The sequence below is a fragment of the Hermetia illucens genome, chromosome 7 (assembly GCF_905115235.1).
Source record: "Hermetia illucens chromosome 7, iHerIll2.2.curated.20191125, whole genome shotgun sequence".
Taxonomy (NCBI): domain Eukaryota; kingdom Metazoa; phylum Arthropoda; class Insecta; order Diptera; family Stratiomyidae; genus Hermetia; species Hermetia illucens.
Genome location: NC_051855.1, coordinates 11,394,500 through 11,419,982, shown reverse-complemented (window position 1 = coordinate 11,419,982; position 25,483 = coordinate 11,394,500). Strand labels below are relative to the sequence as shown.

The 25,483-nt window shown below is 44.2% G+C and overlaps 1 protein-coding gene across 3 annotated transcripts in view; it reads right to left on the bottom strand.

Moving 5' to 3' along the window:
* LOC119660802 overlaps positions 1 to 25,483 on the bottom strand; it is a 126,275-nt gene that overhangs the window by 60,997 nt on the left and 39,795 nt on the right. Inside the window, exons 1-2 of one of the 3 annotated variants that reach the window (XM_038069631.1) lie at positions 19,927 to 21,875; positions 15,004 to 15,054 (exon numbers count right to left, since the gene is read on the bottom strand). In XM_038069631.1, the coding sequence (XP_037925559.1) occupies positions 15,004 to 15,054; positions 19,927 to 21,372 (1,497 nt within the window). In that variant the 5' untranslated portion in view covers positions 21,373 to 21,875. Of the gene's footprint in view, positions 1 to 15,003; positions 15,055 to 19,926; positions 21,876 to 25,483 lie in introns of those variants that run through there. The other 2 variants (XM_038069632.1, XM_038069634.1) reach the window with 2 other exon arrangements.

The following is a 25,483-nucleotide window of genomic DNA, read 5'->3' as shown; positions in this document are numbered from 1 at the left end:
CACAGTCCCGATCCAGAGGAATTACCCTTCACCTAGCTTGGGCCAAAAATAGTTAAGCTGTCCGAGTTTACCAAGGACTAGCACAACGTGCACCAAGCCATAAAGAATATGGTGAGGGTTATTAGAGTGTTTTATAATAGATCACAAATGGAGAAGTAGAATACTAAGGATACGCCGAACCCTGCTGTCCCAACAGTGTCACAAGCGAACCAACTGACGCCTAACCCTACTGCCATCGAATTAAGGCGAAATAAACGAGTACGCCAAAGAGAGGGGGATCCTCTAAATAACCAGCAGACGCCTAAGACAAAAAAAGGCGGACAGGCAATTCTGAAAACCAGCGGTAATAGTTTAGAAAGGGAAAGCATACAGAGAATGTAGAGAAGTCCGCCGAAGACGAAGGAAAACAATGGCTCTTTTGTTGTCCATTGTTTTCCTTCGTATTCGGCGGGAAAGGAAAAAAACAAAAATGCAAATTCGTCCAGAGGCGATTGTCATCTCCAGTAAGGGCAACCTATTATACGGGGAAATATTCAGGAAGGTCAAAGCTGATCCCAACTTAAAAAATCTGAGCGGAAATGTGAAGAGAATCCGAAGAACCAAGAAAGGGGATCTCATGTTCGACTTGAAAAGAACCAGCGTAGGCCAAACTCATGACTTTCGCAATCAAGTTAAAAACTCACTTGAGGGTAATGCCGCAAGTGCCCAAAAACATAAAATCCGGTCGATGCAGAAGGTGTGGGGAGAAAGGCCATATTTCCAGGGAGTTCAATAGGGAACCCAAACGCTTATTGTGCGAAATACAAGAGGGACAGGATAAATGCTCGGAGTTTAGGAAAGCGCTGACTGCAATAAGAAAATGAGGTTTATTTCGATTGCAGGGTTGCTCAGGATTAACTTGAGGAGACCAAGTCCGAATCTGAGATGGAAATCCCCCATCATAAGTGAACTGCATAGAAATCGTCGCGGTGGCATATGACCCACAGATTTGACTGGTAGAGCACTGATATAGGCTTCTAGTCGACGGGCCAGACAATCTACTACATGTCAGGCAGCCAGTGGCTTTGTGTACAGCTGCTACCAGGAAAGATTTCAAGCTGGTGCAGGCTGAGGATTGCCCATATTTTTTTATAGATTAGTTGGAAGAGGCAGGTGCATAAGGCCCCAGGATTCGGTGGTATCCCGGCAGATGTACTGGTGTTCCAACCTCAGCCTGGCCTACTGTTCGGAACTTTCAACGGAAGATGGAGAGGCTTGCACCAATCAGCAAAAGGAAAGGCGACCCTAAACTGACATTTACATACCGGGCACTTTGTACGTGGTGTTGGTTCGGAAGACAATCCGGTTTCAGAGTAGGGAGTGGATGCAGTTCATCAAGCAGATGCACACAGCTGCTAAGCTCGACTTGTGGTGACTCTCGTAACGAGTTTAGGAGCAGTATGGCTCCGACACCTTATGCGCTCATGCAAGGCCACCCCCAAAATTACCATGCCTGATAGAACGAATGTTGACATTGAAACAGCTCTTGAAAAGGCATGTAGAAGGAAGGCACCAGGAGTTGGTAAGAGGTGATTCTTCTCCTGAAACCCCGTGACACAAACATCTGGAGATCCGGTCAAACTACTGTGGAATCGCATGACACTGGATTGGGGAAAACAACGAAATTTAGTAACCTCGAGAGGGTGGCTGTAGCTCTTATGATATGGTCAGCTACAGGTGTTATACTTACAGAAATCCTTCACAGGATCCCTAGATGTTCACATAGTATGGTTCAAACCATGCAGAGGTGTACTATTTTCCAAACGAGCCTAACCATCTGACACTTAGTCCTAGTGTTAACTTAAATCTGTCATACGCCTAGATTCCGAAAACTCCGAAATCTGTCTAAACAAATATGGCTTATATGGTAAGGGTGAACTGGCACTGGTACTGATAACCATCTTAGAAGTCTTTCACGCTTAGTTGACATGTTCAGCCATGATATTCCGATGGAATGGACCAGTGTTGCATCCAAGCTATTCGCAAAGGTAACCAGGAGCCGCATGCTTGGCATGGCATTGGTGAACTCCACATTTCAGCTGTGACCGAGACGGTGCATACAGCAAGGTACCTATGCTAAAATTGATAATTTCACGGATGCTCAAATTCAGGCGTTGTGGCACTGGAGACAGGGATTTGGTCAACGTTTCGGCAAAAGAACACCACCAGGTCGACGCACTACAAGGTAATTTCGACAGCAAGAACCAGGTGAGCCTTTTGGGTGCTACTGTTTATAAAGCACATTGTCACTTGACTCTCCCTAACTTGAAGGATAGGTCCTTTAGTCCTCTGAGTAGATGAAGTTGAACCAGAAATGGATCGAAGGCAAAGCATGATAAATACGTCAATTGTCCTTGGCAGCCATTTGTCAATCATCGTTTGTCCAACAGAGGACTGTGTGCTGATGAGCCCTTTCACGAAGGGTGTTTATATAAAACTAATAATGAAAGAGCGAGTGGAAAACGACCAGTGCAGAATGCGTGGTTCAGCATTGTAAACGTTAGACTATCTAAGTTCTGGCTGTACTAAATAGTTCTGCCTACGTTATTAATTGGGACCGGGAGGTGGCTTTAGTTTCCATAATATTGTCAACTATACTTATTGTACTGAAATCTTTTGTGGCTTCCCTAAATATCCTGGGAGCTCCGTACAGCCAGGTCACACTATACAGAAGTACAGTGCCTATGATTCTAGTGCTAAATAATATCTGTCATCTGCAAACTATTACCGAGTGGATATAGAGCTAATAAAATATATATAAATATGCAACATAAAATATTTAATATAAAAATAATATATGCCGGCAATAAAGATGATTAAATAAAAAAAAAAAAAAATTAAATAACAAAAATATAAAATACAAATGTATCTATTATGTCATTCGTATCCCATCTTCTCCCCTACAATAATAAATTATGCTCTACACGTGAGCGCATGCGTCATCTTGAATTACGCATTGCTATACTAAATGAAAGATAGAATGAAAAAGATACAGAACGGGATAGCAGAACATGTGAGAGATAGAAATGGGGGCGGGAGAGAGAGTCAAACCGGTTCTGAGATTAATTTAAACCAACAGATTTAGGTAGTTTTATGAAGGCAAGTAAGGGTATCGTTTGTTGTAATATCGATTCTATAAGATAGAATCGAAAAAAAGGAAACTTTATATTATTTAAGATAAAATTAAACAATTTTGAGAAAATTATGATTATTTATAAAAAATAAAAAAAAATACATTTGGAGCGTATTTAATATTTATAAAATATGCAGATATATGGAATCGTAATGGAAGGAACAAGAACTGCAATATCATGAATAACAGTAACTTAAATATAATTAATCCAACTATAGAAAAGATGACTGAATCTATAACAATTGGTCTCATACATTCCATTATATGCGTTTAGACATTCTTGCAATTAAGATACTCAGATGATAAAGACTTCATATCAAAAACATATTGAATCTTTTTCTAGAGATATTGTATCTATTCTTTTATCATTTCTATTATATATCATATTTTATATTATATCATAAATTGTACTATATAATTATTATATTATAGAACGTATTATCATTATTATTAGCATAGTATAATATGCAATGGTTTTATATTATATTAAATTATATTATTAGAGTATCCAAGTGGTTTGAAAGTATCTAAGTCCGCCACGTGCAACCTTGATTGTTTTATTTATGTTTGTCACTTCTAATACATTTCAAAATCTAAAGTGATATTTCTAAATAGATTTAGAAAATAGAAAAGACTCAATTAAAAATTATTATCTTTTCTAAGAAACAACTTTTATAATAAATCTTCTCTTTTATCTTCTTGAGTATAAGAAGAATCAAATTAAAAACATATAACATATGTGGACATATAGTATGGGGCATAAAACCACGCCGGTGTTATGTATATATAATAGTATTTTACTATAGATGAACTGAATGGAGAGTCCAGTGTTTGTAAATAAAAACCCATACATAGTGGAGAACGTCATGATTTTCACAGGGTTGCGTAGCATAGGTGATGATACAATATTATCGATAGATAGATACATATTATTGATATATTATCAATGTTTCCCAAATGTTTTTCGCACCATCTGTTGAGACGCTGATGAATTTGGTGAAATTTTCAAAAATTTATAATTGAATTGTTAATTTTGAAAAAGGTATATCCGTAATTTTTCAAAACAAGCCTTTTTTTGTTTTTTTTTTTTTGCTCTCTAGACTGGAAAATCTGGTGTTTATAGAGAGAAAATCTGGGCCTGGGGTAAAAATGAATCTGTCTAACACTAACCCTAAGTGCCAAGCAGTTGGGCTGGGACGATCATACCAAAAAATAGAGGGACTTTGTTGGTAGTTGTCCGTCGAGAACCGAGGATCAAGTCTGTTTGCAGAATGGCTTCCCGCCTACGGTGTTCGCAGGCTTTAGCGAATCTGAAAACATTCTCCAGAGGCAGGGAGTGTGCAGATTCTTCATTGAAGAAAACCTTGCCAAGGTGTCTTCGTCGGAGATCTGAGATGCCGGGCAGCTGCATAAAAAGTGCAGGGCCGTCTCCTCCTCCTGCTCACATTGGCTGCACATAGCCGAAACCACTACCCCAATCTTTTCCATAGTTCCATAGTTTAAGGAGCAGTATCCCGTTAGAAGCCCTACTAGGGTTTTCATGTCCCACTTCTTAAGGGACAACAAATATGCCGCTCTAGTGGCCCTAGGCTCTTTCACAAAGATTTTCGCTTGCCGGGGAGTGTCCAAATTTCTCCACTCGGCTGCGTGAATCCTTGCAATTTCGCCCTTCAGCGTAGACTTGACAGTAGATGGTCGTATTCCAAGAGCTGGTTCTGGCCCCACCATTGTGGACCCAGAGCCTCGGCAAGCCAGTCTGTCAACCTCCTCTTTACCAGCGATATTAGAATGCCTCGGCACCCACATCAGGAATGTTACGATCAGTCGGCCAAGTTTCAGCAACCCTAAAAGAATGTTTCCTAGCAGCCCGGCTGCGGATGCCAAACCCCTCTTTACCCAGAATTAGATGCCAACCAAAAATATACAAATCAGGCAATGAGACGAGGGAGATTATTGCAGATTCTAACTCCTCCTAACATTGCGGAATGGTTGGTTGAGAAATGCCAAAAAATGGGATCTATTAATGGAAAAGAATCCGTCAAAAATTCGAAAGAATTGACTGAAAGATTAAGTGCAGTAGGGGCTTTGGCGGATAATGAACGCCTAGTGTCATTCGATGTCAAAGCTCTCTATTTCCCAGTACGCCTGTAAAAGAGCCAATAACAAAATTTGAAGAGTGGCTACTACGTTTTGGTTCGACACCAGAATGGAGGAGAAAGGCTAAACAATATTGCAGGTTGGGTTCCCTCTGCATGAATGAAAATTATTTCACATTCAGGGGAAAAAACTTCAAGACACCCTCGGGTGTAGCGTTGGGCAATCCTCTCTCCCCACTCCTAAGTGAAATCTTTATGGCATCACCGGAGGAGAAAATGGAGCAGGATGGAGTATTGCCAAATATATGGTTGAGGTACGTGGATGACATTTTGACAGTGATCCCGGACACAAGTATCCAAAATATGCTGGATAAAATCAACATGCTACACCCTAAAATAGCCTTCACTCATGAGGTTGAAGCTAACAACCAATTGGCTTTTTTAGATTTCTTAATCAAACGTCAAAACGGACAATTTTGTGTTTCTATTTTCAGGAAACCGACCAGCACTCAGCGTACAATCCCGGCCACCTCGTTCCACAGCTACCAGCACAAAATGGCTGCATATGGCACGATGATCCACCGCCGCCTAACAATTCCTCTCACAGAGGAAGACTACCGGAGCGAAAGAATCCGGATCATCATGGACACTGCAAAGAAGAACGGGTACAGCGCCACCATAGACACGATGATCAGGAAGCACACACGAAGGTTAGAACGTAGTCATCTCACTACACTATATACCCAACAATCGACCTCTACCGCTCTAAAACGATCAAGTCTCACCTTCTCAAATCTGTCCAAGCACATCAAACGGACATTGAAAAGGTTTGACATACAGTTGGTAGGATCAAGTCGTATCTACCAGCTAAAATCCCAGCTGGCTAGGGAAAAAGACCGAAAAACGGTCGAGGGGATGAGCGGCATATATAAAATCGCTTGCTCAGATTATCCGAAGGTGTATATCGAACAAACGAAAAGACTGGTAACTACCAGATTTAGGGAGCATATGAGGCAGAGTTGGCTGTCAAGTACTCCCGAAAACCTACAAAATCTATGGTGGCTAAACATATGGTGGAATGCGGCCATAAAATAAGTGCCGATGATTTGAAGGTTTTAAGGCAGGTAAGGAAAATTAACCAGCTGGATGCCTATGAAAGCTTGTTCATTAGCAAACAACCGGTAGACACTAGGGGTATACTGGTACCATGGGAACCGAGATAGCCCCTGAACTCACATACTTCAGGAGAATTCCTATTGTATGTGTGTACAGCTCGGTTGTTTGCGGTTGCCCCCCTAGTGGGAGCTTCATGTGGGGTTGTGGTTGCGTTCAAGCGAGAAGAGACCTTCGGGCCTTAGCGTGGTGTTGTGTTTCAACACGGTTGCCGTACTCCTTAGTTCGGTAGAGATTTAGGTAGATCTTGCATCCACCAGTATGAATGCTAAGCCATGACATGTCTCCATGACAGGTACTCACGTAAGACGACTGACTGTAAGCACAACTGAAGTCGAGGAGGCAATAAAACAAATGAAATCGGGGAAAGCAACAGGACCTGACGACATCGCATCTGTCCTCTGGAAAGCGATGAGCTGGGACCAAACACTGTGGCTCAGTGAATTCTTTAATCGGGTTGTTCAAGAAGGAAGAACACCATCTGACTGGCAAAAAAAGTACCACCGTTCCAATACGGAGAAGAAAGAAGAAAGGTACTCCAGCAGAATGTTCAAATCACCGTCCAATCCGGTAACTTTCCCATACCATGAAGATTTTTGAACACATTCTTGACAACCGTATCCGCGAAATCGTTGAAATAACCAAGAATCAAGCGGGATTTGTCAAAAACTGCGGAACTACTGATGCAATACACGCTGCGCGGTTACTCATGGAGAAACACCGTGAGAAGCATCGCCCTCTTTACACTGCATTTCTGGATCTAGAGAAAGCGTTTGACGGTGCGCCAAACGGATTCATCTGGTATGCTCTACGACAATACTTAGTACCAGAAGAACTCGTGCGCTGGGCCTCATTGCTCTACCACGATCCGAAAAGTAAAGTTCGAAGTATGGCGGGTGTATCAAAACCGCTTCGTGTCTCTGTTGGAGTTCATTAAGGAAGCGCCCTGTCACCACTCCTCTTTGTTCTTGCTATGGACACCGTCACACGGGATATTCAACGTCCAGCGCTCTATACACTGCTTTATGCAGATGATAGCAAAAATGACCTCGAGGGACTTGTCCAAAAATGGAATGATCGCCTCATGCAACAACATCTCAGATTTAATCTAAACAAAACTGAATTTTTGACGGCCGATCCCCATGAAAGAGGCACAATTACAGTCAGCGGCAGTGATCTGTCCAGAATTGGGTGATTTAAATACCTTGGGTCAACGCTATCAGCCAATGGGGAACTGCGTTATGAAATTGCTTCACGCATTAACGCAACATGGATGAAGTGGCATTCCACAACTGGTGTTCTTTGTAATCGACGTATCAACGAACATCTTGAATCGAAAATTTACCGCAACGTCGTCCGTCCTGTCGCCCTCTATGGTTCTGAGTGTTGACCAACTATAAAAGACAATGAACGACGTCTTGCGGTAACGGAGACAAAGACGTTGCGTTGAACTAGTGGCCTGACACGTTTTGATCACATCCGGACTGATGATATCCACGATCGTTATGGGGTTGCACCGATCGTGGAAAAGTTGCGAGAGAGGCGTCTTTGATGGTATGGTCACGCAATTCATGCAAACGAGAATTCACTTGCAAAGATTGGTCTGAACATCGAAGTCGATGGTAAACGACCAAAAGGTAGACCTAAGCAACGGTGGCTTGATACGCTGGATGGGGATTTGAAAGCCTCGAGATTGCACCCAGATCAGGCATCCGATAGAGCCAAATGGCGAAGCCGATCACGACGAGCCGACCCCGCTTGTGAACGGGACAAAGGCTGAAGAAAAAGAAGATGTAGACCCAGGGGATCCATTCCCTCTATTACTAGCGCCGGAATGATGCCATGCAGACTTGTATCCATGGAACGAGTTAAATGCCCATTTTACTCGCTCCAGTGATACTACTTTCTCTCTCTATGATGATCGTTTAGCCGATCTTACGCTCTTCTTTAGAGTCTTCTGTGCCTCTTTATAGCGATTCGAGCTAGCACCTGAATCACACTTCAGGTGACGATTGAGGAGCATCCTTGTCGTTCTCCTCTGGTTTGCCAAATCCGGAACTTCCAGCTAAATCATAAGTTTGGTAAAGGTTGAATTTACCATCCCCAGAGGAGAAATGAGGTGGTGCGCACTCTTCAAACCCGATCAAAACTGGTGGCATCCATCATCCCTAAAATGTTATGACCCCTCAAAGTGGGCTTCCTTTTATATCGTCATGGCCAAGTTGAATTTTCAAGCCTATCCCGTGAAGAGGACATAATGGGGAGGATGTGTAGAAGAAAGAGATGGGTAATCTTTTTCTAACTCCGTTAAAGGATTGCGGCGATCAACATATCTTTAAAAGAAAGGGTTTAATTTTGGGCCCTGTTTCCGCAGTGGTAAAGGAAGTCCTCTCTCAAATCTCTCCTTCTAATTGGGGGTATTGGTCCTGTTTCTGCAGTGGTAAAGGAAGTCCTCTCTCAAATCTCTCCTTCTCATTGGGGGTATTTTGATATCATCATGATGAAGCTTGGGCTCGCCGACCATACAACCGGAGAGTGAGACGGTAAAAAGGATATATAGACGGAAAAAAAGGTCCCACCTTTCTACTACTGTTAAAGTCACGGTACCCTGAAAAGGTGCTATTTTCGAATCATAAATAAGCTGATAGGGTAATTATCGTTCCAATGGGCAAAGGGGTCACAAAAGGGCCGCCTCCTTGCCCCTCTATCACCTCCCGCACCCGTGTGGGTGTCAATCTGATTACATAAACTCCTCACTCTCTGCACAACGCAACATTGCGTATCGCCTCGTTGCCCAATTTGTTTGACAGTGTATGGTTCCTAAAAGGAGCACTGACAGATGGAGTCGTACTGCGCCTTAGGTCCGGGTTCTTCTCACTGGACTCGACCGGCGGAGGGACCGGATTGCAAGGGGTTCCCTGGACTAACAACTACCGTCCTCCTCTCGCCTCCCGTTGGTGGAAGGATTTCTCTCCCAAAGCCGGAAGAGCGCAAGGGCGAGCCTTTGTAACTAGAAAACTGGCTTCAAATGTGGAGAATGAAAGTTAACGAATCGAAGTGTGTACAAGTAACCTTCACTTTGCGAAAAGGAAATTGTCCTTAAGTGAAGACCAACAGCATCGGGAATATACACCCCTCAATTGCCAATGAACTCACCGATTCTCTCTAATTCACTGAAGGGCCTCCTAGGTCGGATTTGCTTACCAAGTTGTTGATACCATTTAGATCCGAAAGTATTTCCCCCACCATGCTATTAACATAGTATGCTGGTCCCAAGGCCAGGTAAAGGAGGAGGGAAACAACATTTAAAAGCCCCGAGACTGGACCCAGACCAAGCATTTGATAGAGCCAAATGGCAGAACTGATCAGGACGAGCCAACCCCCCTTGTGAACAGGACAAAGGCTGAAGAAAAAAAAGAAGATAGAGGGGTTGAAAACTAGGTGGTCAGAGTAAAGCCCTGACTTCTAGAAGGCGCTTTTGGATAGTCGTTGTACTATGGCTTCAAAAGGAAGTTCAGTTCCACGAATCCCATGGCCATATCTATGTATACAGATTTAATATGGAAGTGCGCTACTATCTATGATAGATCATTTATTTATCCACTAGACAGCTCATGATAAAATCAATAAAATCAACTATAAAAATTCAACCAGTAACCGTAAACTCTCTGTACATATATACAGAGTAATCCATTGAGTCACTGATTACCTAACAATTACTTTTCAGTCCGACACAGTTGCCTTGTATCTATATTTACAGATTTTTTCCAGATGTATCTGGTTTGATTTTTAATTATTTAATTCTGAAAATGTGCACCTATGCACTTGCAAAAAAGTCAACATCACATATGTATTTTAATCATGTAATCACCAACCACTTTCGGTAGCAATCGTGGTGTTGTATTTATTTCTGGTAGCCCCCCCGAGTATTGCTCTACACCTCCCCTTCCCCGCCCTCATACAGACCACGTGTTTGGTAGCAAAAAGCACGATATCTTTTATAGAAATGTTTTTTTTTTTTTTTAGTTTCACCTGAACCTCATGTAGATATTTAATTTGCGACTGTTAATGCAGACATATTAGCAGGGAAAATTTTTAATGTTTTCCTTTCGTTCATCATATACGGTACCAAAAAAAATGTGGCCGAACATAGGTGTATAGATAGAAGTATCTATATACGAGGTGAAGGTTGATTATCTACATACAAAGTTAATATATTTCGTAGTTGTTGCAAAGACCTCTATGTTTAGTGTTGCAATGTACGTGTACTACGTACGTTGTCTTATTCACTTTCACTTTTCTCTCTAATACTGACGACTGGTCTATGCATATATGCCTAATCATGCATGGGACCCACTTGTGGTTTAAGATATTGACTTAGGTAACTACTTTTACTGCAACTTTTCCAGTATTTGAATAGTTTGAAATTGGATGTCAAGGATCCGAAAGTTACACAACATTTTATCTAGTTTACTAATAGAAAAGATAAAGATTTTTTATGATTTCACCTGAAGTTGAATTTTGCGACATTTATTTGGATTTCCACTGGAAGTACGAACTTCTTCTCTAGCTTTTGTCCTATTCGGTAGTGGAGACATACCACCAACCTGAACAGATTCTCTAGAGGAAGCAATTACTCTGACGACAGCGTAAGTAAGATAGTGTCTGGATGGGGCCTGAAGTTCTTGGGAGCCCCTGATTCGATGCCGATAGGATGGAAAGTTTCACTCCCTGAGTAGGTACCGAGAGTGAGAAGCAGGACCTACACTCGAATGGTATTGAGTATTGGGAATTGGTATCGGCGAAGGGCTGATCCTCTGCCCTGGAATCTGTGCGACGAACTACTAGAGCAAATCGGACAGTCTGCCTCCGATGGAGATATCCGGAGGCTCATAAGCAGCCGGTTTCAGGTAGAGGGCGAGCTCTTTGAGGAGCATCTCCAGGCCATTCTACAGTTGGAGGACCACATATCGACGCCTCTAACCAACGACGAACTGGTCATGGTCAATGTGCTGCGAGCACGGATGAGCATTCCGCTTGAGAGAGCTCTGCTCAGACAATGTCTTAGCACCGTACCGCAGCTTCGTCAGGTAGCTGGAGAACTAGAGTTCCTGGATAGGGAGGAACAATGGAGGGGAAGGTTTGGTTTTTCTCCGAGACCGAACACTTCATCACACCCATCGGCAGAGAGGTCTCCAGGATTCGGAATTTCCACCTTCGATCGTCCAGGAGATTGATGACCAGCTTGAAGCTATTTTGCCTGCTCCACTGTGCTGGAATTACCGGGAGCCTGGTCATCGCTGGGATCTTAAGTTGCCCCCGACCGAGTTCGATGTTTAGATATCCCGACTCCACTCTCCTATCGCTCGCAAGCCTACCAAGTTCAACTTTCGTAAGGCGAACTTTGAAGGTCTGAACTCAGCCCTGGCGTCAATTAACTGGGTCCCCCTCCTCTCTCCATTTACGTGTGACCAAGCACTCAACACCTTCAATACAATTTTACCTGATCTTCTTCCTTGTTACGTTCCCTCATCTCCTAAGTGCCTACGCTCTTACCCTGTCTGGTTCACCACTAAAATTTATAAAAAACTACGTCAAAAACAGACTGCGAGGAAGAAGGTCCTCTCTTCTAGAAACGATGCTGACTTAGTTTTCCTCGGTCAAATCCTTAATACGTAAGTCCAGAAACGAATGGAAGACTCACTCAAGCGTGGAAACCTGAAACATTTCTGGTCCCACATTCGCAACTCCCGCTGCCCCGCCCAGTTATCCCCCCCCCCCGCCCATTAAATTCTCTGGCTTCTCAGCTAACTCCCCCCAACAATCTTGTGATATACCCTGACGCTACTTTTCGTCAGTCTATGTTCCCCCTCCTTCCTCCGAATCGCCCCCGACAGTGAATGTAGCCTGCCCCGCATTGCCTACCATTCCTCTTCTTACCCCTATCCTTGTCGAGTACCTCATTGGCAAACTTGATGCCAATGTCGGACCTGGTTATGATGGTCTTCCAAACCTATTTTTGCTCAAAACCGGTGAGTCCATCTCCCTTCCCTTATCTATTATTTTCAACAAAAGCATCAAAGAGAATCATTTTCCCGACTTGTGGAAAGAGGCTCTCATCATCCCCATATACAAAAGTGGCGATCGTACGCCTGCCGAGAATTACCGTCCCATTTCCCTCCTCTCCTCCTGTTCCAAAATCCTGGAAATATATGTCAGCGACTGGTTGTCCGTCCACTTTGGTCAAGACATAGTGAAAGAGTAACACGGCTTCGTTAAACGTAGGGCCACTGCCCCCAACTTGCTTGACTTTACCAACTTGGTCGCCAAATGTCTAAATTCACGGCAAGAAGTGCATACCATTTACAAGACTTCGCTAAAGCCTTCGACACTGTAAATCACAAGATACTTCTACCCAAACTCTCGTCCCTAAACGTTCCCATACCACTTGTTTTATGGCTTGCCTCTTACCTTTCCAACCGATCCTGCCGCGTCTCTTTTGACGGCTATACTTCCCGCTCCTTCTCCCCTTCTTCTGGCGTCCCACAGGCGCGATCTCCTGATTGTGTGTTCTGTAATGGAGTGGCGACGACGCTGAACACACCTTTGCGAGAGGTGGGACGGCTTCCGTCAGCAGCTTTATACAGACACAGGGGAGCTCTCTCCAGGCAACATTATCAGAGAGAGGCTGATGAACGCTGGCAGCTGGAATCGTATTGTGCATTATATTCGGGCTCTTCTTATTGCAAAGGAGATTGAACTCGACCGGCGCAGGGATCGGATGGTAAGGGGTTCCCTGATCTAACAACTCCCTTCCCATTGGTGAAAGAATTTCCCTGACTTGAAGGCTCCCAAACCCAGGAGAGCAGAGGGGCTAGCCCGAAGTAATGTGTCAAACGGTTCCAGGCTAGTTCTCTAATGACAGGGAGGTGTACAGCATACTGTTGCAGGAGTCAAACACTCTGCGCGTAAACGCATTCACCTACCCCACTCCCAAAAGAAAAATCCCTTCCCTGCAGCGACGCCACATCTTCCTTGATATGTGTACCCTTTTGAAACTCTGTAATTGCTTTACGGATTGCTCTGCCAACTCTGATATTATTTTCCGCACCACCTCTCATAATACACGTTTTGCGGACATCATTGAAGGGCACCTTGCGGAGCTCGAGATTTGCTTTCACTCCCTGATCCTGAGGCAATGCCGGTCCTACAACGCCCTGCAGCTTGGGCCCTACGACTCTGTTGGCGCTTTGCCAGATTTGTTTGATGAGGAGACATACGAACACCCTAGACATTGGCTCCCGCACCATGTTCGACTGCGAAGGAATCAGGAAGCTCAAAAGCAAATTATGGGCATTTACTTTCCACGTCCGCTTCTACTGGACTGCACCCAGGAGTACATAACAATTTCTTTATTAAGTAGTGTTAACGGACAACCCCAAGGAGACCGTATGCGAACATCAGCCTTTGGGGTAAGGATGTCCTGGACTTGGTGGACACCGGAGCTTCGATGAGTTGTATTTCCATTGAAGTGGCTGAGCAAGTCCAAGGTGAAAAAATAGGCCCTCATCCGAAAATTACAAGACTGCAGATGGGAGTCGTTATTCCGCGCTAGGAAAGTTTTCTGACACGATCACGTTTAGAGAATTTACACCTGACCTGGAGTTCTGGATCATCCCCAGTCTAGGTGAAAACTTGCATTTGGGAGCTGATTTTGTTCGTGCATTCAATTTAGCAACTAGCCCTTTTCTAACAAACAATCTTCGCAGGGTTCGACAGCTTTGGAGACTGTCGATGACACCTGTGGCAAGCTTATGTCTCACCTGATCAGCGAGACTGTGACCGCTGCGCGCTGAGATCATCTCTACACTCAACCACCAGATACACCCCTTACTTTTTGACCCAGAATATGATCACTCATGGAGGGTCCTATTCTCTGTTGCGCCAATTGAACCTCCTTCAGGATCCTTCCTCGGTCATCGCTGGTGATGCGAGCACGGGGCTCCTAAAACGGGAGGTACAAGAGAAACTGACCCTAGGAGAGAGCAGGTGGCTATCACATCTTGAGGGCACAACCATGTACGTTTGAGGTGAGTGACGGGGTATTCCGGAGGAACTTTCGGCAAATCGATTTTGATAAACATTATAAAGTTAAACTGGATCTGAAGTTCCTGTCCAGTGTAGTGAAGGAGCGATTCGGCGCCCATCTGCATAGGCTGACGAATGACAGTGGGAGAGATGTTGTAGTGTTCCATGGGAAGGACATAAACTTTAGTTGTTAGGACACTCCTCGACAGCTCGCACCTCAACACGCCCCTCGGGGCCAAACTGCCACACATCGATCCTTCGCTTCAGACGAAGTTGATACCTTTGTGACCGAAAATTCATCACCAGATTTACGCCAACAATGTGTTGATAATCGACGTCAACAAGAACTGATTTTCAACCACGGTACAGCAAACGTATTTAAAGTAGTAAACGTTTTATTCTTAATACTATTAGGCCATTTTTGATCACATCTTCAAATATAAGTTTTACATAAAAAAAAATACTGGGACTTACCCTCGATTTTGGCGTTTGTTTCAGTCCAATTGCTGGTTGACTCCGATTGCTCTGTAAAGAAAGAAACTAAATTGAAAAACACTCGATTGAAGGACGATTAATATGTTATTAACAACCACCATAGATTAAAGGATCAACAACAGTCCTAGAGGGTTTAGAAGGTAGCATATACCAGGGCGCGATTTGCTTCAACCAGCAGGGTATTCTGCAATAAAAATTTGATGAAGGTCCTCAGGGTTTACTGGGAGTACCTGCCGTGTACGCATAGTCCTAAAGTCCTCTTCGAACACGGATTGATTTGAGGACCACAACCAGACCACCGCCATGACTGGCATAGCGGCACTGATTTATACTGAGTGCTGGCTTAGCATTCATGCCAGTGGATGTGAGACCTACATAACACCTCTGCCGCAATTAAGGAACAAGGACCTCTGCCCGCGATGTAGGCATAACCAAAACCACCAAACCCAAATAACCGAGCCGCAAGCATATCCCCCAAGAATTCTCCTGGAGTATATGCCCTCCAAGGGCCATCCCGGTTCCCATGATATCAGATAACCTCCAGTGAGGTTTTGTGGCAAGAGCCATTTCAGATGAGTCCTTGCAGCCTCGGATCTAATCGCCCAGCTTGAGTACGTGGGGACGGCACTCCCCAATGGATTGACTAGAATTAGCTCGGAGCGGAGAACAACAATGACACCTTTTTACCAGTCAACTACCGCTCTGCCTACAATACAATACGTCATAAAACACACAAGACTGATGGACGTCCCCCACCGCCAGTCTGGCCATTCGCGCATCATACTGCAGATATAGCAGCGGCGAGAAGTTCCCCCCTCCGTCGGAAAGCAGCACGCAGGTATTCATTAGAACATCGAAGGCATTGGCTAACATCATAATACCGTTCCCACGTGAAGGCCCATGTTGTCCAGATAACCGATGCCACAGTACGCTGGACGGACCCAGAGGACATAGAACCAGTCCTCTGAGACTGCTCCACACAGAAGACAAGTCTAACTGGAGGCAAGGCTCCGCGCGAAAAGAAACTCATTCAAGCTACCATGTCCCATCAGGAGGGAGCCCATCTCAAGCCCGAAGTCCACGACAGAACTTCCCCTGCCAGACACATTTTCCCACACTCGTTCCATTTAATTTGACACTTAGATGTTACACTATCGTCTAGCAACCTTTTGACCGCAACCGGTCCTAGACCCTCTGCCTGATCCACACTTACTAAATCAGTTTGCAGCAAAGCTACTCCTCTCCTAATTCTGTAGGTCATAGTACGCCGGACTACCTCCAGATCAAGAGGAGGAACACCCAACCAGACTTGCGTGGCTATGTAAATTATCGAAGGAAAAGAAGGATCACGGCAACCTGCAAAGGAACATCGAGGCTTCACTCAACCAGCAAGGGACCGTCTACGTAAGTCGATAGACTGTAAAGATCTTGACGTGGTCACTACCAAGGAGGAAATTTGTAAAGCGCTCAAACACCAATTGAAACTGGAGGACGTGCGGGAAACGGACATCAAGAACCTAGGAAGAGCGTACGGTGGAACGCAGACAGTGACCCTAACTGTGTCTATGACTTCAGCTACAAAAGCACTATCTGCGGGTAAAGTCTAGCAAATTCCTCTGAAAAAAATTGTTTCAAGTTCCACCGATAGATCCAAACTGTATCGAAGCTGTGGAGGACAAAATCATTTGGCAAAGGATTGCACTAAGAGCCTTCACTGTCTTCTATGCAGATATCGAGTAGCACCAGGTGTCTAGCCTCAAGGATCGCTTTAAGTACCCTACGTAAATGAGAGTCACCCAGCTAAATCTAAATCACCGCCAAGCCGCCCAGAACATGAACGAGATTACGACAAAGGAGGAAATTTGCCAAGCCCTACGATCCCAGCTGGGAATGTAGCCAGTCCAGGAGCCAGATATTCTACAGCTAAGGAGGCCATATGGCGGCACATAAACTGCGTCCATAAGTTTAACGCTCGAAGCGGTCAAAAGAGCTATCACCTGCCAGTAAAATCTGGAATGGTTGGGTCGTCTGCCAACTACGAGAGCAGATAACTCTGAAAAGATGTTTCAGGTTTTTGAAATTTGGGCACGTGACGTAAATGCGGAGAAAAAGGCCACATTGCAAAAGTCTACGAAGCTTGGCATACATATTCTGTTTAGTCCTTCGTGAAGCGTAGGCAGGCTTGACGAGAGAGGCAAGGAAAGGGTTGATTCTCCCCGGGCCTGAAGATTTCTCAAAAGCCCGGAAAAGAGATGAAGGGTCACTTCAGGTTCACTTCGGGCCCGAGTTTTCTCTATACAGTCCTTATCATGAAAGCATATAAAAGGGTGCTAATCGGTTTGGTCGAAGCGTGAGGCATGTTGATATAGGCCACATTGTGAACGAATGCGGGGATGAGAGACAGATGTGCCCTTCAGATGAGGGAACATCCAATCAAATAAAACATATTCACACCGAAAAACCAGGCATCCTTGATGTACCAAAGGCAGCTAGAGCCCTTCACAAGAAACATTCTTGAAATACATCAAGGACGATTTCAAGAAGGTATCACCAAATAGTACCAGCGAAACCTGGTGGATAAACCACTCCACAGAGTGGACAATCAATGCTTTCGAGGGACGAGTCCTCGGGAGAGTTTTGGACCGATGGCTAACAAAATATAACATTGAGCTCAAAAGCAAGGTAGAACCCAAAAAAAATGCCTGGAAAGCCTCACAAGAGATGGGAGGACCTATTTATTTCTTTAACGGGCAATAAACAGAGTAAACTCCAATTATTTATTGGCCTTAGGAGGAGGGGAAAGTACTGGTATTAACCTCTTAATCTTAAGAAGAGAAGTTTAAGGGACGAAGCTGTTGTGCGTTATAACTTCGACAAAGCCTAGGAATCGAGGAGTGGAAGTAGACTTCGAGCTCCTCGCGGACATGTTGAAAATGTCTGCGCTTCGTGTATTATAAGACGGAGGATGTCGCAGCAATCCATCAGACCCGAAGAAAGTTTCAAAAATATGCATAAATCCAGATAGTATCTACGCTGTTATAGGAAGGGGAAGTTCGGAAAGCGAAGAGGGGAAGGGTAGTCCACACGAGGGAAGTTTTTCTTAAAGAAGAGTGAGCGGTTGAATTTACTTTGGACATTTTCAAGGGCAAGACAATCACATTTACGGGAAGGTGACCAGATCACGGAACATTACTCGAGGGCACTCCTCACGAGGGAATTGGAGAGAACTGAGAAGGGTTGGATGAAGTCAAAATCAAAGGAGGAGCGAAGTATAAAGCCGGACAATTTTGCTGGTCGGTTGGTGACTTGGAGGCAATGACTGCCAAAACGGAGCTCATTGTCGAAAGTGATTCCGAGGTCTTGAGTGGAATTTAGGGATGATCAGGGATGTCAGTTAAGACAGTAGAAGAAGGAAATGGTACATAGAGTGATACTTTCTGACGTGTCTAGGTTAAGGTCGTCGGCACAGAGCAAAAAGGGACAAGTAAATAAATAAAAATAATAAAGGACCCAGAATAGATCCCTGCGGGACACCAGAGGAGGGGGAGAAGGAGTGAGATATCCAGCTATAAAAAAAGACCGGTTGAAAAGGCAAGACGCAAGCCATAAAACCAGTGGTATATGAACACTTAATGACAAGAGCAGAGGACCTATGCCTAACAAAGCCGTGTTGCTCTTTCACTATTTGGTGGCCAAAGTGGGCGGACCACTAGTCTCTGACATATCTTTCCAAAGAGGAGAGGAGCGAACTGGGAAAAGACGAGGGAACAGGTGAATTTACGTTGGACATTTTCAGGGGCAAGACAATCACAGTTACGGGAAGGTGGCCAGGACATGGAGCCATACTCGAGGGTACTCCTGACGAGGGAATTGAAGAGCGCTAAAGAGGGTTGGATGGAGTCAAAGTCGGCGGAGAATCGAAGTATAAAACCTGCAAATTTTCCTGCTCGATTGACGATGTCGGGACTATGAGTGTAAAAGCGAAGCTTATTGTCGAATGAGATTCCGAGGTTTTGAGTGAAATTTTCGGATGATAAGGGATGTCGGTTAGGAGAGTAGGAGAAAGAAGTGGGTGAGGATTTAAGCGAGTAGCACATAGAATGGTCAAATTGAAGGGAAGCACAGTCAATAGCTTAAGGTCGTCGGCACAGAGCTAACAGGGACAAGTAAAGCAGGGAGGGATGGTCGTTGATAAAAAAAATAAAGAAGAACTCAAAATATGATCCCTGTGGGGCGCCAGAGTAGGGAGAGAAGGAGCGAGGGGTGCAGCCATCGGTTGGATAGGTTAGGGGCAAGCCATAAAGCAGGTGGCATGGGAATGCTTCTAGACGAGAATCTAGATAGAAGTATCTTGTGATTTACAGTGTCGAAGGCTTTAACAAAGTCAAGCAGATGTCATAGGAAATGTCATTCGAAATTGATTTTGGGATGTCAGATGTTCGAAACGTCAATTTGAAATGAGAGTATTTAAGCGAGTCTATGACATAATGGGCGAGAATGAGTTTTGACAGATTTCTAATTTACGTTCGTTAAAATTTTGACATTATGAGATACCCGCCGTTATGGTCTGTGGTGTAGTCTTTCCTGTTTACTTCTTGGTGGAGTATAGGGCACAGTCAGATTGTGCTTCAGTTTCACTATCATAACAGTTGACGCGTTGCAAGTGATAAGCTCACAGCAGCGAGACAAACACCAGATGAACACAGACACCCATGACGACTGGGATTCGAACCCAGAGCCACAAGATTGGGAGGCTGACACTCTACCCGCTCAACCATCGCGCCGTCGACCAGTCTGAGATATGAGTGATTGAAATCCAGCCAGGTTCAAGGTCATCAATAAAACTTATCAGAAACTTCACAGACCAGAGAGGCTTATCCTAAAAAAAAAAAACACAAATACCGTAAAGTCATCCGATAATACCATTCGATAATGCTGTTGTGGTTGACGTCGCTCAATTAAATGTTTATCCTGAATGATTTTGCATTGTTGCTTCATTTCCTCTTGTAGTTTGCTAAATTGTAAACCTAACGCTGATTGTTCATTTATCGTTGAAACTGTTGTTGGTGTTGTTGTAGTTGTCGATGATGTTATTGCTGTTGATGAATCTAAACTAGATTGTTGTTGCTGTTGTTGTAACATATGCGAATGATAGAATATGGCTGTATCGGCGGAACTACCATAACTATTGGACATACGCTTTTTCACCAATGGTGCTGATGTTGTTGATGAATAGGCTGCTATTGTTGATGATGGTGTTATTGTTGATGAGTTACCTATTAATGATGTTGATATTAGTTTCGTTGTTGTTGTTGTTGATATTGGACCGGTTAAAGGCAGTTGTTGTTGTTGATTCAGTTGTTGTTGTTGATTCAGTTGATGTTGCTGTACATTAGGTGCAACCAACCGTTGAGCAAGCATTTGATCGATTTGTTTGCTTGTTTGCATGAATTGTAACTTTTGCGTTGATATATTTGATGTATTGGACATTGTTGGTGTAACTGTTGTTGTCACTATTGCTGTTGAAAATGTCGTTGTATGATGTTTCTTCGGTGATTCATGATTTGATGAATTCGCCGGTGAAGTTGATATTACGGCTTTAGCTTGAACTGCAGCATAGGCCGCTTGTTTTGGCAAGAAATCGGTATCGCGAAAGCCCCCAGAACATGATGACACTGTTGATGAAGCAACAATTCCATCGTTGGAATGCTGTTTAGGATGATCACCGCTTTCTGGTGTAGTATGGCAAGTACAATTTAAACTTTGTACTATTTTATTACAGCTCATTGACAGCGAGGACGATGCCGACAAGGTAGGTGGTGATATCGATCCACCAACGACACTTTCACCAACGGTACTGCATGCATACTGCATCTGTGCAGTATTTTGATGGTGAACCGTGTTATTGTTGTTGTTATTATTATTATTGTTATTAACGATTGCCGACTGGCTTTGATGGTGAATGTGATCTTGGTCGTGCTTAGAGCTACTTCCGGCCAGTAGCATTCCACAACAATCGTTGGTGAAACTCATGTTAGGAGACGAGGGTAGAGCATTGTCAGATTTCTTATCTGGTACAATTGACGCTCGAGGTATTGTTGTTGTCGATGTTGAAGTTGGAATTGTTGTTGAAATTGTTGATGTGCGACCAGTTGCATTTGTTGTTGCAGACAAGCCCACTGTTTTTTGATTGATGCGAGCTTTAGTACGGTTGTGAAGTGCTGCCGTGCAACTATCTTTTAATATTTGTTGCGGGATAGGGGGTATATTGGTCGGTTTTGCCGGAACAGCTGGTTTTGAACGCGACGATGGCTGTTGCTGTTGTTGATGTTGTTGTTTTTGCAACATGCTCACAATACACTATCACACCACACTCTTCAAATAGGACATTTATATGATGCGACACCCAAAAATTTAAATAGGAACGCTACGAAACATTCACCAATATTCCATGAATTTGCCGGCACAAAACAATCATTTTATTTCTGGGTAACTTGCGACATTTTGGGGTAGAAGTTTTAGGGGTTTGAAATGTCTAGGACCTGACGGTAGAGCTTAAACAACTGAGACACGAATCAAATAGTCGGCAAACTAATACTCCTACAAAAAAATTCGGAACAATCACTATAGGCTTAGGGTATTGCCTCTTATTTTTCCACTCTCTAAAAATTGTTTTATATTAGTTGTTTACATTCCTTCGCGCTTTGTAACTACGCAACCTTGCACAGTCTATAACTACGGGTATACTACCATTACAATAAATACACGAACCCTAAAGAGGATCTAATTTCTCCGAGTGTAATTTGAATAACTCTACATTGAACCCCGCCAACGTTGCCTGCTATCGCCCTTTTAGACGCTCCCACCACCCCTCAAAACACTTGCCGAAAAATTGCCGCATGGAGAAAGCAATCAGCGACAGTTTCACGCATCCCAGCTACTGAAATAAGGGAATGCAAGATGGTAGACGAATTACGAAGGTTGTGTGCGTATTTACGTGGCTGTTTGTTCAAAGGATCCAACCCATCCATAGGCCTCCCCCCAAACTAACAAAACCATCGAAATGTTGCATATACAAGTGCATATATCCTACAAGCACAAGGAGGACCGTATCTAACCCTCAGAGTAAGATTTTGCGCACTACGACCTTGGAAATTACGCCCTCAGCCCAGCACACCCACCACCCCATGGTACTGTACGTGTTTAAGTTGTACAGTACGATGAGCAGTGTGTGTAGATAGATAATATACGTATCCTCGATTTAATTGCAGAGAGAAGGGTAAGAGGGTTGTAGTTTGGAGGAAGACCAGGAGTGATTCACGGAGGAATTCGTACACGGGAAGAAAAAAATAGTGGAAAAGACTGATTTGAAGGATATTCGATGATAATTATGTTATTAACTTTTCAGATCCCTAGTCTCCATAGCTCCATGCAAGCTTATATTTGTCCCAACATCTCTTCGGAATCATTCGATCAAGGCTAACTCATAGGCTTAATTGCAATAGATTCAGACAATACATTCAGGACTATTTCTTTCCTTAGCGTATAACTATCATTAAGCCTATTCTACGGCGTACGAGATGGACTCACAAAGCTGACCTTCAAGATCCTCTACCATCGCACCGTCCCCTAAGGGTATGCTGACAAACAATTTCGGAATCTTTCAAAAATAAAATGCTTAATCCTGACCTATTCGATGCAACAAACAAACCTTCAACTTGTTTCACTACCATTTCCCTGAATTGTACTTACTACCAATCCCAAATCGACTGCCACCCCAAAAATTACGAGAAATCCTCCCCCTTCCCCCATTGTCTCGCTGCAAAATGAACCAGACAATGTGTAAGACAGCACTTTTGTTATTCTCATCACTACAATACGTGACCCCCTCCCCCCTTTTCATTTTTGGTCACCGTTGCCACCCATTACGCTGACATGTCGCGACCAAAGCAATTTCAATTGTTTCTAGAGCAAATATGTCAATTCTTGAGTCCGCCGAATTAATAGAGCGAATCCTACGGGGGGAGGGGGGTGGGAATGGGAATCCTAATCAACGCACTTGAACAACAACATTGCCCACATATGAGCCCAGCTGTCCAGCTAAGACAGTTAAGTCATCAAGGGATGTACCATGGTGGAACCTAGCCAGAATGAGAACAGAGGCACGAAATCTCTTCAACCGGGCAAAACAAACCGCTGCGTATAGCAACGCGATCAGGGAAGCGAAACGGAACAGCTTCAGGGAATTCTGTGAAGGGATCGAAGAAATCACAGAAGCAACCAGGCTGTACAAGGCTGTAGCGAAAGTCGGGGGAATATCCTTTGTCTGTTTGAAGAAGAAAGATGGGACATTTACCGAGAATGAGGACGACAAGGTACACCTGTTTCTCAGAACTCATTTCCCAGGGTCCTACCCCACGGTGGCAGGCGACAACATTCTGCCTGACACCCCAAAAACGAATAAAAGGAGAAGAAAGGAGAACTGAAAACTAGCAAAAGAGGTATGCTCAGAAGCTAGGGTAAGGTGGGCAATGGGAACTTTTAAACCACTGAAATCTCCCGGCGTAGATGACATTTTCCCAGCACTAATCCAGAGAGGCCTAGGAATTATCTTAAAGTCTCTTCTGAGGGCGGTAAGGGGGAGCATAGCACTGGAATACATACCAAGGGCATGGAGACGGGCAAAAGTGGTCTTAATTCCGAAAGCGGGTAAAAAGGATCCTTTTCACCCTAAATCCTTCAGACCAATCTACCTAACATCGTTCGTACTCAAAACGGTGGAGAAGGTCATAGACAACTATATTAGAACTAACCTTCTAAAACGTAATCCCCTACATCACTGTCACTGCGAAGTAAACGCCCACCCAATTGGCTATGAGAAGGACTCTCAGAAATCAAACCAAATATGGGGGACGAGAAAGGCAGTTTTTCCACGGCGCAGGGCTTCAGAAACCCAGTACCGGCGGTTTTTGAGAGTGAACAAGCTGCCTCCCGGCCGTCGATATTCAGAGACCGCAGTGCCTCAGCAGTGGTAAACTTGGCTACCTTGGCATCTAATGCTACAAGAGATCTTAGTAGAGTGGAAATGAGATCTACACCGGATCCTTTTCGGAAAAGCTAAAAACTTGGGAAGTCACCACTGAGGGTAATGTTACCCCTAGGTAGTCGAGGTTCGTCGCGGGACTCAGAACGGAACTAGGAACTTCCCTGTACTGACATAATTATCGATGCTCTAAAAGACAATCGTGGAAGCTAGCGAACCGCAACAGCGTTCATTTCACTCCACGGAACGCATCTAAGGAAAGGCGGAATATCCACAAAAATATCTGGGCTCTGATAGGTGGCATTAACTTGTTTTCTTATATTAGGGTGGTGGAGGAGAAAAACGCCAAGCGTCATGTGGCAAAGTCACGCGGGAGACGCGGATGACGCCTCTTCAAAATAAGCTAGGTACGAACGCGGGCAAACGGAGTAGGGAGGGATTAAGTGAATCACTTCGAGTCCAACAAGTGGCCAAAAAGAAAAAGACCTCTTCGCCGAAGAAAGCTGTGTCAGAGAAAGTTTCGGGTAGTTCTTCGATTACGGCTCCAACTTTGATAATAGTGGAAGAGCCTGCAGTTCGTAAACTCGAACAATGGACAAAGGTTGGCGACAAAAGCGGCAGAAGAAGAAAAAGAAGATTCGGTAAGTCAAAGCCTATTCGCAATTGATAGACTTGGGTGGCAGTAATAGCCGTATCAGGCATACGTAGAATGGGGATCTGATGCTGGTGAGATGGTGGATAGTTTTCGCGGTCTGGGGAAAAGGTGCTATGGGGACAAGTAAACGTGAGAGCCCAAAAGTAACAGATAGTGATCGAGTGCAAAGAGTTAGACGAGGTCACATCACGAGAGGATACCTGTACTGCGCTAAGGGAACAATTCAACCTTAGCGAAATAGAAAAAAGTGCCATCGAAAGGATGAAGAAGGTATATAAATGTAGACATATCGCTATTATTGGGTAAGAATAGGTTGGGTCGAGTGCTGACTTAGGAAGCAAATAACTCTCAAGAGATGATTCGATTTCGGTCACTTTGTGGCAGTATGTACTAGTGAGCATCATAGGTCGAGAAGGTGCAGGAAGTGTGGAGGGGAGGGTCACCCTATCAAAGACTGCACGGGAGATCCACGTTGCATGTTGTGCAAAAGGGAAAAAGGGAGTGGGCGGAGTGAGGGACCGGCATATAGGAGGAAGCTGAATTGTAGGGCTCAACGTACAGTAGGTGCCAAACCTTGCTTCAAACCTTCGTGCGCTAACTTTGGATGCGGGCCCACCTTCCGAGGCAAAAGGCTATGCTCAGTGGTCGATCTGACCTACCTCAGTACTTATTTGGCGGGAGAGGTGGATAAGTGAACACTACACCCACAGTAACCACCAACCCATCTTTCTCGACATCAGGAGCAGCAGAAGCGGAAAAAC